The sequence below is a fragment of the Puma concolor genome, chromosome D3, assembly GCF_028749965.1.
Source record: "Puma concolor isolate L17-30 chromosome D3, mPumCon1.1.hap2, whole genome shotgun sequence".
In the NCBI taxonomy this organism is placed as follows: domain Eukaryota; kingdom Metazoa; phylum Chordata; class Mammalia; order Carnivora; family Felidae; genus Puma; species Puma concolor.
The window spans coordinates 49,582,676-49,599,430 of record NC_141678.1 but is presented as its reverse complement, the minus strand read 5'-3'; the positions used below and the strand labels follow the sequence as shown (position 1 = coordinate 49,599,430).

At 39.3% G+C, this 16,755-nt stretch overlaps 1 protein-coding gene across 4 annotated transcripts in view; it reads left to right on the top strand.

Moving 5' to 3' along the window:
* CHST9 (carbohydrate sulfotransferase 9) overlaps positions 1-16,755 on the top strand; it is a 245,564-nt gene that overhangs the window by 104,121 nt on the left and 124,688 nt on the right. For 2 of the 4 annotated variants that reach the window (XM_086682663.1, XM_086682661.1), the window contains exon 3: positions 5,773-5,811. The exons of the other annotated variants lie outside the window; for them this stretch is intronic. In XM_086682663.1, the coding sequence (XP_086538789.1) occupies positions 5,773-5,811 (39 nt within the window). The remainder of the gene's footprint in view (positions 1-5,772; positions 5,812-16,755) is intronic. 4 annotated transcript variants of the gene reach the window in all.

Here is a 16,755-nt window from a genome sequence, read left to right as displayed (position 1 = left end):
AGCACTGTAACATCATTACCCTGTCTATAATTGGGGCGTTTGAAGTGAGTAAATCTTAAAGCCCCTTCCTCTCTTACACCCCATAAACAAAATTAAAACCTTACCGCCTTCTACTTTTCCTGTTAACTCAAAAGTATAGAAGTACTACAGAGTCTCATTATCCAAAAATATGGCCCGTGGTTTTCCATTAAAATCCACGTGAAACAAAAATGATATTAAAAAATTCATGGGAGTTAGCATTATATTATCTGGTAGGTATATTTCTTTGCTTCGCCCTCACTCCACTTTTCTTTTTAAATAAGTAGCATGTGCACAGTAATTTTCCTTGTCATGATTCTATGCCTTCTTCATAGTGCATTTTGCCAAAGCAACATTGGACATAAATGAACATTCTCAGGTATCCTAGCAACAGGATGTGATTAATCTTCCCTCTCAGCGCAGGGCAGATAAAATGCCTGCGAGGGAACGTGAACTCAGAATTGGCTACTGAGAAATTGGTAGTGCAGTGAGGGAGGCTTGATAAGATTCCATGACAGACTTTATTATACAAAGATGGAAGCAGGTAGAAGAAAGACTATATTTGAGAGACAAGACTATATCTGAGTATAAAACTACATACATATGTATCACATATACATGAATGTAGTGCATGTGTATGTACGTGTGTATGTATGTGCATGTACATACATATACATACATATATGTGCTACACATACATATACATATACACATATACATGTGTGTGTGTGTGTGTATGCACACACACACAATTTCCTTTCCATTAGAAGTGACCTAAAATACGATTTGTCATACAAACACCCCTCCTCATTATTGGTGAGACATCACTGGATTGTCATTTATGTGCCCATGGTTTTAAAAGATCAGAAACCATCACTGTGACTAGGGTACTGCTTCTGTACTGAGGTACAGAAATGTGCTGTAAATTGATACATATTTAATGTTCCTCCATGGAACAAAATCAACAACTTCAAGTCTAAGAGAGCTTTTAAAAATATCAATGCTCCATTTATATAAATAAGTAGTCGTCGCAGGTGGAATTTTAATGTTCAATTAAACACATTTTCTCAGAAGAAAAGTTTTCCCCAACAAATTCCATTTTTAGGAGATTACTGTCCATTTTTATTCTCACAGGAGGAGTGCCGCATCCAGGTTTAAAGAGAAGTAGGGTGCAAACCATACTTTAATGTTTTGTTTTTAAACTAGGATCTGTGATAAAATAAAGCACAGCTAAGGAAAAATGCATGTTCATGATTCTGAAAGCCTGTCTGTTATTTTGTCACCCACTTTTCTAATATAGTTTTCTAGGGTGTCAGTTGTAGTGTAAATATCTGATAAAAGCGCTGTTCTGGGTTGTACTTGCACTCGGTGTTGGCAGTACTAAAATTTGCTTCATGTTCTCTAGCATTTTAAGGAGGGCTGGGGCATTTCATAACTCTCTGTGTGTGCTGAATCAATCCCAAGCATTTGTGTCCCCAGCTCTGCTAGGCAGGAGGAGACAGAGAGGGGTAAAGTACACACCCCTCGCCCTAACAGAAGCCAGTTGGGGGACACACAACTAATTATGAGCCAAACGTTGGAATTAGTACTGTGGCAGAGGTATAAATAAAGGATGAACGAGCATAGCAGAGGGCGATTAATTCTGCAGGGAGTGGAGAGTTGGGGTGGCGCAAAGCAGAAGACTTCTCAGAAGGACTGCCATCTGACTCAGCTCTAAAGGATGAACAGAGTTCTGATAGGCAGGACTGACATGTCAGGACATTCCAGGAAGCAGGGACAGCTGGCACAGGGAGTTGGGATGGGAGGTGGGATTCTTGGCATAACTGACCAGTGCTGTGTATGGTGCTTGAGGGATGGTAGAGAAGGTAGGTGGTGGCCAAATCTTCCGGGGTCATCAATTTCACATTAGGGCATGTGGATTTTAATCTTTAGTAGTGATCCAACTCAGTACGGAAAAGCCATCCATAAAATCAATGAAATCAGTTACGGGTGTGTAGAAAATAACCCCAGGAAGAAAGTTAGTGTCATGTTTGTGAACGCGGGCAGTGGCAGTGAGAAAGGAGAGTGTAGATCCAAGGGCCTGTACAGGGAGAATGGAGTGAGGTGAGGATCGTGTTAGGTGTGGACATTGAGTGAAAGGGAGAAGCTGGTGACTCTGAGGCTTCGTGTTTGGGGGCCTGAGCAGACTGGAGGACAGCTCCAAACATGAGCAGTTCTGCGGGGAAACACAATGATTCAAGTTCAGGATATGTGTTATAGTGCCGTATTAAACACAGATAGAGATTTCCAGTAGGCCTAAAATCTAGGTAGATTTGGAGCTAGAGATATGGGTGTCAGAATCATCTCTTTCTTTCTTTTTTTTTTAATGTTTGTTTATTTATTTATTTATTTATTTATTTAGAGAGAAAGAGCACATGAGCAAGAATGGGGAAGAGAAAGAGAGAGCAGGAAAGAGAGAGAGGGAATCCCAAGCAGGCTCCAAGCTGTCAACACAGAGCCCAATGCAGAGCCTGAACCCACAAACCATGAGATCATGACCTGAGCCAAAACCAAGAATCAGATACTTAACCAATTCAGCCACCCAGGCACCCTCAGAACCATCTCTTTGTATAAGGGCACACTGAAAGAATGAGGGGCAAGATAACAAGGGACTAAACAAGAAACCTAGAGGGTCATCTCCAGTTAAGCAATATTCTCTGTATCTCTTAATCAACATCATGGTGTCTTAACTAGTTTTTTATTTTTCTAGTTTGCTGTCTAGTGTATATGTAATTAAGAAGAGAAATCTAAATTGATTCCTGTAACAGAACTAATAGCATAATAAAACCAAGAAATAACATTTATATAGCACTCTTCAGTTTACAGAGCCCTTGCATATGACACAGGGGCAGAGGACTATTTAAGGTCTCAGGGAAAAACCATTATAGCAAGGCCTTCCAGCCTCCCTTCTGAAACATTGAACCCCAATATCTTGTGTGAGTTTCCATTTCTTGCTGGCTCTGCATATGGAATTATTTACTCCTCACCACATTCCAGAGAAACAGGATCTGATCCTCATTCTACAGAAAGAAAGTCAGGGAGACTGACTTATTTGCCACCAGTTATATCACTGTTGGTGTAGGAAGTGATAAACTAACCTAGACTTCCATAATAAAATTACTGTAAAACAGTTTACCCAAAACATAGCAGCTGACACCAACAATAAACATCTAGTGTGTCATACATTTTCTCTGTCATGACTAACTGGATGGTTCTGGGGCAGGGCCTCCCATGCAACGGCAGTCAAGGGGTCAGCAAGAGCTGCGGCCATCTAAAGGTTTGAATGAGGCTGGTGGACAGACTGCTCATGAGCCTGGGAAGTTGGTACTGATAGCTGGCAGGAAGCCTCAGTTCCTTGTCACATGAGCCTCTCCATAGGGTTACTTGAATGTCCCCATAACCTATTATCTGGCTCCCCTCAGAGAGAGTGATCCGAGAGAGCAAGATGGAAACCACAATGGTTTTAAGGCCCAACCTTGGAAGTCACATTCCATCATTTCTGCAAAATCCTCTTGATTACACAAGTCAGTCTAGATCAGTGTGGGAGGGCACGACACAAGGACACAGTTACCAGGAGGACCAGAAAGACAGTAGTCTTTGGGAGTATCTTGAGACTGAGTATCACACCATATTATTTATCCCTAATACTCTCATTGTCAACTTTCAGAATTTATGACTCATTCTTCTGCAAATTAAAGACTTTCCAAAGAGATGTTTGTCTCAAAACATTTTATAATTCAGGACTCAAATAACATTTTTTAAATTTGTGAAAATATTTGAGGCCTCTAGTATAGAACAATTGGTAATCAAATAGTAAACAGTTGCTTGCCTGATAAAAAAAAAAAAAAAAAAAAAAAACTTAAATGAGGAGGTACCTCCATCACACTTGGTAATGAATTAAGCCTTTAAGTGGACTACTCATGTCATTTATCTGTTTGAATCATTGAAATAAATCGTATCAAACAAGACCTCTGGAAATCACCTAAATGAATAGAATGTGCCATTAATCAAAATGCCAGTTAGATGAATTCTGTGCTTTTGGCGGCTGCATGAGAAAAAGGTTATACATTCTCCACCTTATGTTTTAGGATTTTAAAAGACAGGAAAGGCTGGTAGAAAAACTTAGATAAAGTTTACATGCCATTTGCGTGTTTTGCACACCCTCTCAGTAACTAGCTCCATCTGTGAAATCTTGAAAGGTGACAAGAAAGCGATGGCCAGAGGGTGCCCTCGCTTGCCCATCACAAAACCAAGGCTCTCACCTCCACGGTGTTGTTGCCACACAGCAGTGCCCTGAGCAGAGTTCCTCATCTAAACCTGTAACCATGACGAAGCATCCCCTAGCCCGGGTTTTCTTCTGCTCAGGCTGTTGCCCGAATCTCATTCATTTGTGGGCTGCCAGATTTCATGAACGAGAAGCCATATCCTCAGCCTCGTCTTCCTCACCACCCCCTACTCCTCAGGCTCTCAGAGTGTCTTGTGTTCCCCGCCCCCGCTCTGCTAAACCTGTTCTCTCACAATGAACCCAGAAGATTCCGATGCTGTGGGTGCCCTCCATACTTCCTAAATTTATCTGTGGCGCATGGTTCTGTGCTCTGTTGATCTCCGTGGATCTCTGCTGCTTCTTCTCATGGCCCTACATCTCAAAATAGAAGTAGCAGTTTTGTTCTCTTGGTCACTATCCTCAGCCTCGCCCTCTGCCGCCTGCCTTTCTGTTCCCATTCCCCACCTCAGGTCCAGCTGTCTTCTCAAAATGGACCTTTTCTGCATCCGTAACTTAGATTTTCATCTCTCTCCCGGGCCCCATGTCTCTGTAAGACTTCAAACTCAGTAAGTCTAAAACTGAACCAGTCATCCCCATGCACCCATCCCATTTTACCATTCCCCCACATTGCATCACCATGCCCAAAGTCACCTAGATAGCCATTCATCTCGACCTTTACTTCTCCCTTGCACTTCACATTTTGTAACTCCCTGGGCCTTCTAAGTCCTGCCCTCCCACCTCCCTCTTCCTGCTGCCATGCTCAGTCCATCATCTCTTGCCTAAGCTCTAAGATAGCCATCTATGCAAAACCATAGTTCCTAAAGCAAGCTTTAAACATGGCACTTGCTCAAATAGCCTTGTCTTGTATAACCCATACTATCTCTTTTAATGATCACCAGTACTTTCCCTGTTTCAAATTTCCCAGATCACATGTATCTTTTGAGGCCCAAATCAAATATCACTTTCTCCTTAACTTCGAGGGCACCCCTTTATTTCCTAAACTAATCACTTCATCCTCTCATATCTTTAAATAGTTTGTACCTTTTGGGGCACATCTCATCTCACATTGCATTGTCTGTCCTTTATCTCCCCAAATAGGTTGTAAGAGGCCTTGATCTTATTTAACTCGGGTGTTTATCCCCACAGTTTGTGCTATGGGGATTTGATCCTTGTAAGTTTATTGTTGAGTAAATGACTCTTACTAACAAGATTTTTAAAACCCAGCAGCATGTTTTATTTAATGCATCCTCATTTATTGTTGGTTTTCATAAATTGGATTGAGAGCATTTTTCATCCCCTTCAACTATGCCCATGCCCGTCATCTCTAGAAGCATCTTGGGCACAGCGGAGGAGTGATTATGTTTGGAAATTGCCATAAACGGGGTCTCCTCTTAGTTACACCTTGTTCTCATGGACCCACTCTGTAACTGACCTGCCACTTCTCATTTCAGGGAGAGTGGAGAAGAAAAGAGAACAAAAAGCAACCTCAGGTAAGATTTGGACTAATTAGCTGCAATTATTTCCTGTTTTTACTTTCAGCTTTTTAAAAAAAAATCTATTTGCAATTGAATATCCTAAAACCCACACTAAAAAAGTAATGGTTTATGGTCCTACAATTGATTGACATTAAATTAATTAAAATAAATTAATACATTTATCTTTTTCACTTTCACATCAATCATGTCCTTCCCATTCTCTCACTGTATTCAAAAGAAAATGAGAGAGAATGTGATTTTTTTCATCATTCCCTTTAAAAGGTGAATCTTATAACCACCAACTTTAAAAATTGGAATTGTAACAGTTGACAACCATTTTATTTGCCCAAATATCTGTGAATCTTAATTATTTGTCTTAAAACCATTTATGGAGGCAATTTTTTCAGGATAGTGTTGACTACTTAACCAAAAAGAATTCTTAAATTTTGGAGGGATTTTAAGAATTATTCCATTCCTAAATTCTAGTGTATATCCAGAAGTGAGTGATGTTTTGACACAGTGCCATTGTGCATAGTAGGGGCCCCTCTTTGCACACTGATAAATTTTTAAATTCCAGATTTGTATTACTTGGTTTTTGGCTTAAAGTCATGAAATATGATAAAATTTAATTTATGAAGTAAATCTTTGCAAAAGTGCAATCTTCCAGCGTCCGGTGCCCTAAAATTGCCGGTAATCCTAGGGAATTCTAATTTGGCCTATTTACCTGTGCCCACCACCCTTCCCAAGTGTCTACCAAACCATTATCTTATGATATATGAGTGCTGCCAACGTAAAGACACATATTTCCCAACCACCATTTTCTTTTAGATGCATTTTTTTTTGTCTGGTAACAAGAAAAAATGTATTTGTTTGTTTGTAATGTGTGTGTTCAAACAGTGTAGTCAATAGAAGATAAAAATCTGAATTAATCAAAAATGTATAAACAACCTCAGCCCCTGTCCCTTTTCTCCTTCTCAATCTTAGCATTCATCCTAGACAACTGAGCAATGGACTCCTTGTATGACTACCCTCTTAAATGTTATTGTTTGCATTCTCTTTGTGGATCTTTTAAAGCCTGATCATTAATACCAAAAACAAAAACAAAAAAAATGTAAAGGCAAGAAAATGTCTTTTCTCCTCACAGATGTGATTACTTCCATAATTGCTCCTTGGGGGAAGATTATTTATACTGTTTCTAAAATGCTGTTGTTATGATTCTATAGATACTGGCTTAAAGTAACTCTATAGTTTGAGAGAAAGCTAAATTGGCCACAGTGGTAAACCAGATGTCTCTTTAAGTTCCCTTTGTATTCGTGGATTCTAATATTCTATGTGACCAAAGGTGACAGAAAGAGCTAGAGACAAAAGCAGGACAAGAACTCTGGTTCCTGGACTCCTTATTCTTTCCAGTGTCTCATCATCCTGACCTTTCCTTACAAATCAAAGCACCAGTCACTTCAATACCATGTTGAATTTCTAGCTTAATAAAATATTTTTCAACAATTGGAAAATCTTTTTAAGGCAACAAGGTCTTCGCAGGGAACACTAGTCACCAGTGTTATGAGGAAACTCCTTTTATTAACAGAACTAATCTACCTCAACTGATGCACAGCTTGTCAGTGTGTCTGATTTTTAGGAGAAAGTGAAAGAAACTTATGAGAAAGTGAAGTCAAAGATACTAAATAGGGGTGCCTGGGTGGCTCAGTCAGTTAAGCGTCTGACTCTTGATATAGGCTCAGGTCATGATCGCACAGTGGTGAGATCCAGCCCTGTGTCAGGCTTGCATTGGGCATGGAGCCTGCTTAAGATTCCCTCTCTCCCTCTCCTTCTGCTTTTCTCTCTCTCTCTCTCTCTCTCTCTCTCTCTCTCTGTCTCTCTCTCTCTTTCTCTCTCTCCCTGTCTCTCTCTCTTTCAAAAAAAAAAGTAGTTAATGGACAGAGTTCAAATTATTGGGGAAATTTTCTAGACTCCTCATCATTTCAAAGAACACAAATCCAGTCCTCACAAAATCTATATTTGCAAAGATGGTCTGAGTTTTCAAAATTGAGACCTAACCTTCGCCAACGTAGTCATAAATATCACCATCTTCAGTTTGTGATACTAGTTTGACTATATGTATCTTTAGATATCAAGAATGTCATGGGCATTCCTGCTGCTGACATCCTGCAAGGACTTCTTTGTGTCACTTGTTGTTCATTCTGCTCAGATTCTGCATCCTGCCCGCTGAATTAGACAATGATTCCACATCCTCTTGTTTGTAGCAGGTCCATCTCCTGGCTGTGGGAGATCAGCATTAGTTCCTGGACCCTTTCAGTCTACTCCATTGTGTTGTGCTAGTCGTGATGGAAACCAAAGAATATAGAAAAAGTGTTGTAGACAAAAATGTTACCCATTAAAACAAGGGACTTCCAGGACCCTTACTTTTTGATTGGTTAAAGTTGGTTAATTCTTTAAGGAATCATGGACTAAGATGAAAGTTACAGAGGTAAGTTTTTACTCAGGATAAAAAATAATTTCATAACAAGGAAACTTCACCAGGACTGGAAAGAATGAGACTATGTTAGTAAAACTGTACAGAGGTTGGGCCACCACCAGTAAGGAATGGTAATAAATAAGAGCTTCATGAAGGATTTGGTTAGATCATTGCTAAGGTGCTTTTCAATTTTGCATCTATGATTCTACTCACCATTATTACTTTATTGAAATGACTATGTGTATCTGGATCAACACACACACACACACACACACACACACACACACACATAATGGTTCACATTTCATTATATAACCGAATGAATTATGTTCCAAAGCTTAAGCTTAATTAGTTTGAACTGAGTGGCTCAGGAAAACATATAGCCAGTGGGGCTAAGACTATAGAGTGATACTCTCCTGTAGTCAATTTAGCTTCTTTTGGGGAGAAAATTGTTTCACCCTTATTGCAACCCTGACCGTACATTCAAATATGATGTTCTTCTTGAATTTAGCTATTTGGGTTGATAAAGAATATTAAAAATATATGGTAATATAATGATAAGTAAGGAAAATATCAGGAGACAGGTTCCTGATATCATCAATTATCTATTTGCCCATGATTTTTTAATGACCCGATTTCTTTACCAGAAAAATAGAAAAAAATGATCAGCTGTATTCCACAGATTTTATATAAAAACTCAATTTAATTTGAAGAATTTTAACTTATGAAAGGAAAGACCCCTTTTTGGATCAAGGAATTCTTGATATTAAAAAACAACACAACAAAAAATACAAAGAAGAATCCTCACAGAGAAAGGTGCTTCATAAGCATGGTTTAGAAGAAATATATTAATTAGAAGGCTTACTAAAGTAGACTATAGAGAAACCATCTGTTAAATATATATTGATCCAGATTTTTCCAAGTAAGAGAACACTTTCAACTCTAGTTAACTGTTAAGTAAAGAATAGTCCTGGTGGGCCAGAGAATGGATTTGTAGGTAGAGATGATAATGAGTATTTTTAAATGAAGTTGCATACTTTTTATTTATGACATTAGATCATCCCTAAAGTTGGAGAGGTTTGTTCATTTTCATTATTTGCAAAAAGTTACCAGTAAGGAAGAACAAGCTTATTTTCTTCTCAACTCAAAAGGTGAAATTTATTAACGAAAATTCAGCAAATGGTGGAACATCTGCTTTGCAAGCTCAGTTCCTTGTTGCTTACTTTGTGACTGTGCTTTTCACTTCTTTGAAATGTCCTAAAACATCAATAGCACCTCAGTTTTTAAGACTTTCAACACACATTTAACATGCACTCATTCAAGATTTTAAAAAATAGTTAAATAAATATGACAGGGATGTCCCCTTTCACCACTATTGTTCAACATAGTGTTGGATGTCCTAGCCTTGGAAATCAGAAAACAAAAAGAAATGAAAGGCATCCAAATCAGCAAGGAAAAGTCAAATTTTCACTCTTTATAGACAACATGATACTCTATGTGGAAAACCCAAAAGATTCCACCAAAAAACTGCTGTAACAGATACATGGATTCAGCAAATTCTCAAGATATAAGATCAACATACAGAAATCAGTTACATTTTTATATAACAATAATGAAGCAGCAGAAAGAGAAATCAAGGAATTGATCCATTTACAATTGCACAGAAACCATAAAATATCTAGGAATAAACTTAACTAAAGAGGCAAAAGATCTATACTCTGAAACCGATAGAAAACTTATGAAAGAAATTGAAGAAGACACAAAGAAATGGAAAAACATTCCATGTTCATGGATTGGAAGAACAAATATTGTTAAAATGTTGATACAGCCCAAAGCCATCTATACATTCAGTGTAATCCCTATCAAAATAACACCAGCATTCTTCACAGAGCTAAAGCAAACAATTCTAAAATTTGTATGGAACTGCAAAAGACCCTGAATAGCCAAAGCAATCCTGAAAAAGAAAACCAAAGCTGGAGACATCACAATTCTGGACTTCAAGCTATATTACAAAGTTGTAATCATCAAGACAGCACGGTACTTGTACAAAAACAGACACATAGATCAATGGAACAGAATAGAGAACCCAGAAATGGACCCACAAACATATGGCCAACTAATCTCCGACCAAGCAAGAAGGAGTATCCATTGGACAAAAGACAGTCTCTTCAGCAGCAAGTGGTGCTGGGAAAACTGGTCAGCGATAGGCAGAAAGATGAACCACTTTCTTACACCATACACAAAAATAAACTCAAAATGGATGAAAGACCAAAATATAAGACAGGAAACCATCAAAATCCTAGAGGAGAAAACAAGCAACAACCTCTTTGTCCTTGGCTGCAGCAACTTCTTACTTGATATGTCTTCAGAGGCAAGGGAAACAAAAGCAAAAATGGACTATTGGGACTTCATCAAGACAAAAACCTTCTGCACAGCAAAAGGAACAATCAACAAAACTAAAAAGCAACTGACAGATGGGGGAAGATATTTGCAAATGACATATCAGATAAATGTTTAGTATCCAACACGTATAAAGAACTTATCAAACTCAACACCCAAAAAACAAATAATCCAGTGAAGAAATGGGCAAAAGACATGAAGAGACAGTTTTCCAAAGAAGACATCCAGATGGCTAAAAGACACATGAAAAGATGCTCAATATCACTCATCATCAGGGAAATACAAATCAAAATTACAATGAGATGCCACCTCACACTGGTCAAAATGGCTAAAATTAACAACTCAGGAAACAACAGATATTGACGAGGATGTGGAGAAAGGGGAACACATTTGCCTTGCTGGTGGGAATGCAAACTGGCGCAGCCATTTAATTTCTTTCCTCAAAAAATTAAAAATAGAGGGGTGCCTGGGTGACTCAATCAGTTAAGCATCCGACTTTGACTCAGGTCATGGTCTCATGGTTTGTGGATTCATGCCCCACATTGGGCTTTGTGCAGACAGCTCAGAACCTGGAGCCTACTTTGGATTCTGTGTCTCCCTCTCTGCCCGCCCCCACTCACATTCTCTTTCTCTCTCTCTCTCAAATAAATAAACATTTAAAAACTAAAAATAGAGCTACCCTATGACTCAGCAATTGCACTACCAGGTATTTGTCCAAAAGATACAAAAATGTTGATTCAAAGGGTCACATGCACCCCAATATTTATAGCAGAATTATCAACAATAGCCATATTATGGAAAGAGCCCAAATGTCCATCAACTGACAAACAGATGAAGAGATGTGGTATATATATACAATGGAATATTACTTGGCAATCAAAAAGAATGAAATCTTGCCATTTGCAACACCACGGATGGAACTAGAATGTATTAGGCTAAGTGAAATAAATCACTCAGACAAAGGTAAATATCATATGATTTCACTCATCTGTGGAATTTAAGAAACAAAACAGATGAACATAGGGGAAGGGAAAGAAAAATAAGATGAAAACAGAGAGGGAGGCAAACCAAAAGAGACTCTTAAATACAGAGAACAAACAGGGTTGCTGGAGGGGAGGTAGGTGGGGGGATGGGCTAAATGGGTGATGGGCATTAAGGAGGGCACTTGTTGGGATAAGCACTGGGTGTTAGATGAAAGTGATGAATCACTAAATTCTACTCCTGAAATCATTTTTACACTATATGTTAACTAACTTAGATTTAAATAAAATTTTAAAAAGTAGTTAAATAGGTAACTTAATAAATTTTTCCATCTGTATGATAATAACATGTTCACTTTATTATATGTTACTCTCTTTTTTTTTTTCAATGTTTATTTATTTTTGGGACAGAGAGAGACAGAGCATGAACGGGGGAGGGGCAGAGAGAGAGGGAGACACAGAATCGGAAACAGGCTCCAGGCTCTGAGCCATCAGCCCAGAGCCCGACGCGGGGCTCGAACTCCCGGACCGCGAGATCGTGACCTGGCTGAAGTTGGACGCCCAACCGACTGCGCCACCCAGGCGCCCCATGTTACTCTCTTATTAAATGCAGATTTTCAAGTGGATTCACATTTAGCATTTTTTTCTCTATACTATTACTATTTTTGCAGCGGTTTTGCCTTAGTTCCTATACCCTGTCAAAAAACCCTCAAAAATAAGCATGAGAAGACCTAATTTGTTATTGTTTTAATTATTGGTGACCAATATTAAACATTTGAAGTTAATAGGCAAATCCTGTTAGGACAAATACATTTAAATAAGTTATTATTATTTAAAAGCCCGTAATTTAAGAATAATGAGAATCATTATTTCAGTTAGGATCAAGCCTGAAAATGTGTATCTTCCTAACTTGTTCACAGTTACAAAATCCCTTCACACTCAATAATCCTGTATTGTATATTTGAAAGTTGCTGACCAAGTAGATCATAAAAGTTCTCATCATAAGAAGAAATAAAAAGATATTATAACTATGTGTAGTGACAGATATTGAGTAGATTTATTATGGTGATTATTTTACAATGTATATAAATATCAAATCATTATATTGTATACCTGAAACTAATACAATGTTGCACTTCACTTACATCTCAATTAAAAAAAAAAAAAGCTCTTGCCTTGACAAGACATCTCATTTGGTGCCACAAAGGCTCATTTCTTAGTTGATACATTGAGTTTGCTAAACGTTTTTGTGGTCCACATTTTGTGCTTGATATTGTAGATATGATGTTGAATAAGATACAGTGTTTATGTCCTCGATTCATTCACTTTAAGCTGGGGAAGCAAAGTAAGGACAGATGATTATACTACAGTGAAGAGTGCCTGTTAGAGAATTACTGGGTGTCACGAGGGTGTCAAAGAAGGCTTCCGGGAGGAGGAGTGACTGGAGCTTACCAGGTAGAAAAGGGGAGAGGGGTGTCTGTCCAGAGAGACAAAGACAAGAAAAGGCATGGTCTCTTGAGAGTCCAGTCAATGGTTTAATAAGACTGGAGCACAGTCATAAGCAGACAAGAGGCAGGACATGTGGCCAAAGAGGTTGGCATGAGCCAAAATCAACAGGGGCCATTATGCAATTCCATGCAGTTGGGACTTATGCAGTAGGTGTTGCACGCCAATGACGTGCAAGGAATTACATGATCTGTTTGCATTTTATAGAAATCCTTCCAGAGGAAGTATGGATTGGAAGGGGAATTCGCTAGGGGCAGGGAAATCAGGTGGTATGCCATTTTAATTATTTAAGAATGAAAAGATGAATGTTTGAGGGGTCTTTACTAAGACAGCGGCATTAGAGAGGGAGCTAGGGAAACAGAATGAAGATACATTTTACAAAATAGAACTGGCCTGTTCAATTGGATATAGGAGGTAAAGGAGGAGGACTTCTAGGTTTCCAGCCTAAGAAATGAGATGAATAATAGTATATCCTGCTTCAGAAGGAAGGACTGGTTAAGCATGACAAATGCCACAGAGACATCAAATAAAATAAGCACTGAAAAATGTCCATTGAAGTTGGAGGAACAGTCTGCTGCTCATCACAGAGAAGTGATTTTTCAGGAGCTCTGTAAATGAGATCTGGATAGCAATGGGTTGAATGAGGGAGTTATAAACAACTGAAAACAAACGCGGACTTGTTCTCTTGGAGAGTTTGTCTGTGAAGGGGAAGAATGGGGACACAGAGACGGACAGAGACATAATCATGAAATCAGCAAGTCAGGGAATCGATGTTTACTGAGGACCTGCTATTTCAGGCTCTGGGCTCAGTGCCTTCTATTTTACCCTCAAAACGAACTCCTAAGGCTTGTTTGTGGTTAGCACGTTAAAAATTAGGAAACTGAGATGTAGGGAAGTCAAATAACTTGCCTTAAGCCCCCCATATTAACTGGTGGAGCCAGAAATGGAATCTAGGCAGCAGCTTGCTGGAGTCAGCTGGTGCTATCTGGGAGGTAATTTGGAAAGAATGGTTGTCCACTTTTCTTCCCACTTCAGCATTCAGTGAGGTCATGCACATAGTGTAAGTGGGTCATGGTGGGAATATTTACACCACAGAAAGTGGCAAACGTTACAAACCAGAGTTGGTTGATTTGCTTGCTTGTTTGTTCCCGGAGAGCCAGTTGTTACACACTGACGGTGCACTGCTGGACCCCGCTGCCCTGCATGTGTGATCTGGCCAAGGTCACTTGGGTAGCAAACAGGTAACAAGAGCTGAGACTTGAATCTAGACCTGTCACCCACATCCAGCCCAATACAGGCCCTGGCGCTTTGCTGAAAAGATAAGGGAACTATTCTTTCCCCCATATTCTATCCCCACGTGGCCCAGGTTGGTATAAATGAAGTCTCATATTTATCCATTCTCCAGTTCCAAGGTACCAATTTTCTGCTTCGGCCTCCCAGGCAATCCATCTCTGGTGTGTTTGCTTTTAAAAATAGCTTTCCTGAAGAACTGGCTCTCTGAACTATGTTAATGAATTCTATTTTTAAAAAAATAACCAATTTTCTCTGGGTTTATGGTTTCACAACAATATTTATTATTGAGCAGAATAAAGTATCTTAGATACATTTGTCCACCCACGAAGTGGAAGACTTACATACAGGCTGTTCGTTATAAGAAGTCCTGAAGAGGTTATTTTTAAACCAACTTCATTTTCCAGCCAGTCGAATTTATGATAGAGAAGGAACAGCACAGCTGTGCCACATGATTTCGAAAATACCTTAAATTCCACTGGATAACACTGCATTTAAAAGAGTGTCTTTATGCAAACTGAACAAATCTGAAATGGTAAGTAGCTAATGGAGGAGGAATCACCATGTCTAACCACATAGGCAAAGTGCAAATGTGAAAAGTGTTACCCGAGATTCTCTCCACATGTTTAATTTGCATGGCTATTATAGCACCCAGGGCAGGGCTTATTTGCACACAGTCAACACTTGAAACACTTGAAACATGGTTTCCTTAAGTGGGGGGACGAAATACTGTCTTTAGGGGCATCACAGTGCCTCCTTTCATGGCTGAAAAGGAGTAACTTACCTGGGTTGATTCTTGCACCACATATACGTGTTCCTTTCACTCAGGTGAGGAAATGAAGAATTTGCTAATTTTGTTAGCCAAAAATTACTTCAGGCTTTCATCTGAAATCTTCTTGGGGCACCTGGGTGGCTCAGTCAGTTAAGTGTGATTCTTGGTTTCGTGAGATTGAGCCCCACTTTGGGCTCTGCGCTCACAGCACTAAGCCTGTTTGGGACTCTCTCTCTCTCTTTCTCTCTCTGTCTCTGCCCCTCCCCTGTTCATGCTGTTTCTCTCTCTCTCAAAAGAAATAAATTAATGAAAAATGTGTATTCTGTAAAAAAAAAAAAAAAAAAAAAAAAGCCACAAGGAATTCCCAGTTAAAATGGAAAGTAAGTCAAATACAAATAGACTTTCAGGAGGTATCTGATAGATCTCATGAAGGCAGTACAGGCCAAAGCAGGTCCCCAGAAAGTTCAGTTCATGTTAGTTTCAACGTCCTGTGGAAGTTGCATCAAAGGGCATTCTCTGTGTGTGTATCAGTCGATGTCATAGTAACTACACTTTAATCTGACACGGTTTGGGAATGGAGCATTGTAGGTAGCTGCGTATTTTGATTAGTTAAAAATGGCACTTATGCTAACAAAGGATTAAAAATGCCCACAGAAATAGAATATAGGTGATCCTTAGGCTTTCTTGTGAAAGGAGTCTTAAGTCATGCCTGACTTTCCCACAGAGAAAACAATGCACTTGTATTTCTAACCAAGAACAGATGCCCAACTTTTTTTTTTTCATAGAAATGACCACAAACATTTTAATCAACTGTAAATGATCTATTTGTACACTGCGTAACTAGAAACCTTCTAAAGTGAATGTGAGTCATTTGAGCCGAGCAATACGGGAATCAACGATATAAACTGTCCCATTATTTCACTGAAAATTCCCAGATAAGAGGATTGGCAAGGCAGGAGAGCAGCCATGAGACTGTAAGGAAACAAGAAGCCCCTGAAGACTGCTCACCCCAGAAATGAGGCTATGATGTGAGTGGCAGTTGAAGGAACTCTGAAAGGGGCGGAGCCTTAGTTGAAAAAGTAGAAGGTGGGGGGTGGGAATATCAGCATCTAGGGACTCTCAGAAGCTGCTGAGTTACCTGACCAATGAATTCATCCGGAGGGGCTAATGAATGCCCATGAATTAATACAGTACTGATTCCAGATAGCATATTTTTAAGTTTCTTTATTTTGAGAGAGAGAGAGAGAGAGAGAGAGCACTCACATGGGTGGGGGAACGGCAGAGAGAGGGAGAGAAAGAATCCCAAGCAAGCTCCGCTTGCTAACTGTCAGCACAGAGCCCCACGTGGGGCTCGATCTCACAAACTGTGAGATCATGACCTGAGCTGAAATCAAGAGTCAGAGCCTTAACCAATTGAGGCACCCCTCAGAGAGCATATTTAAATTTTGTTCAATGTGATCATTAGTGTCTTGGCTTCCATTTGAACCTTCCCCTCCATTTGTAGGAGAGGATGGTTCTGCCCATGGTCCATGCCTTTG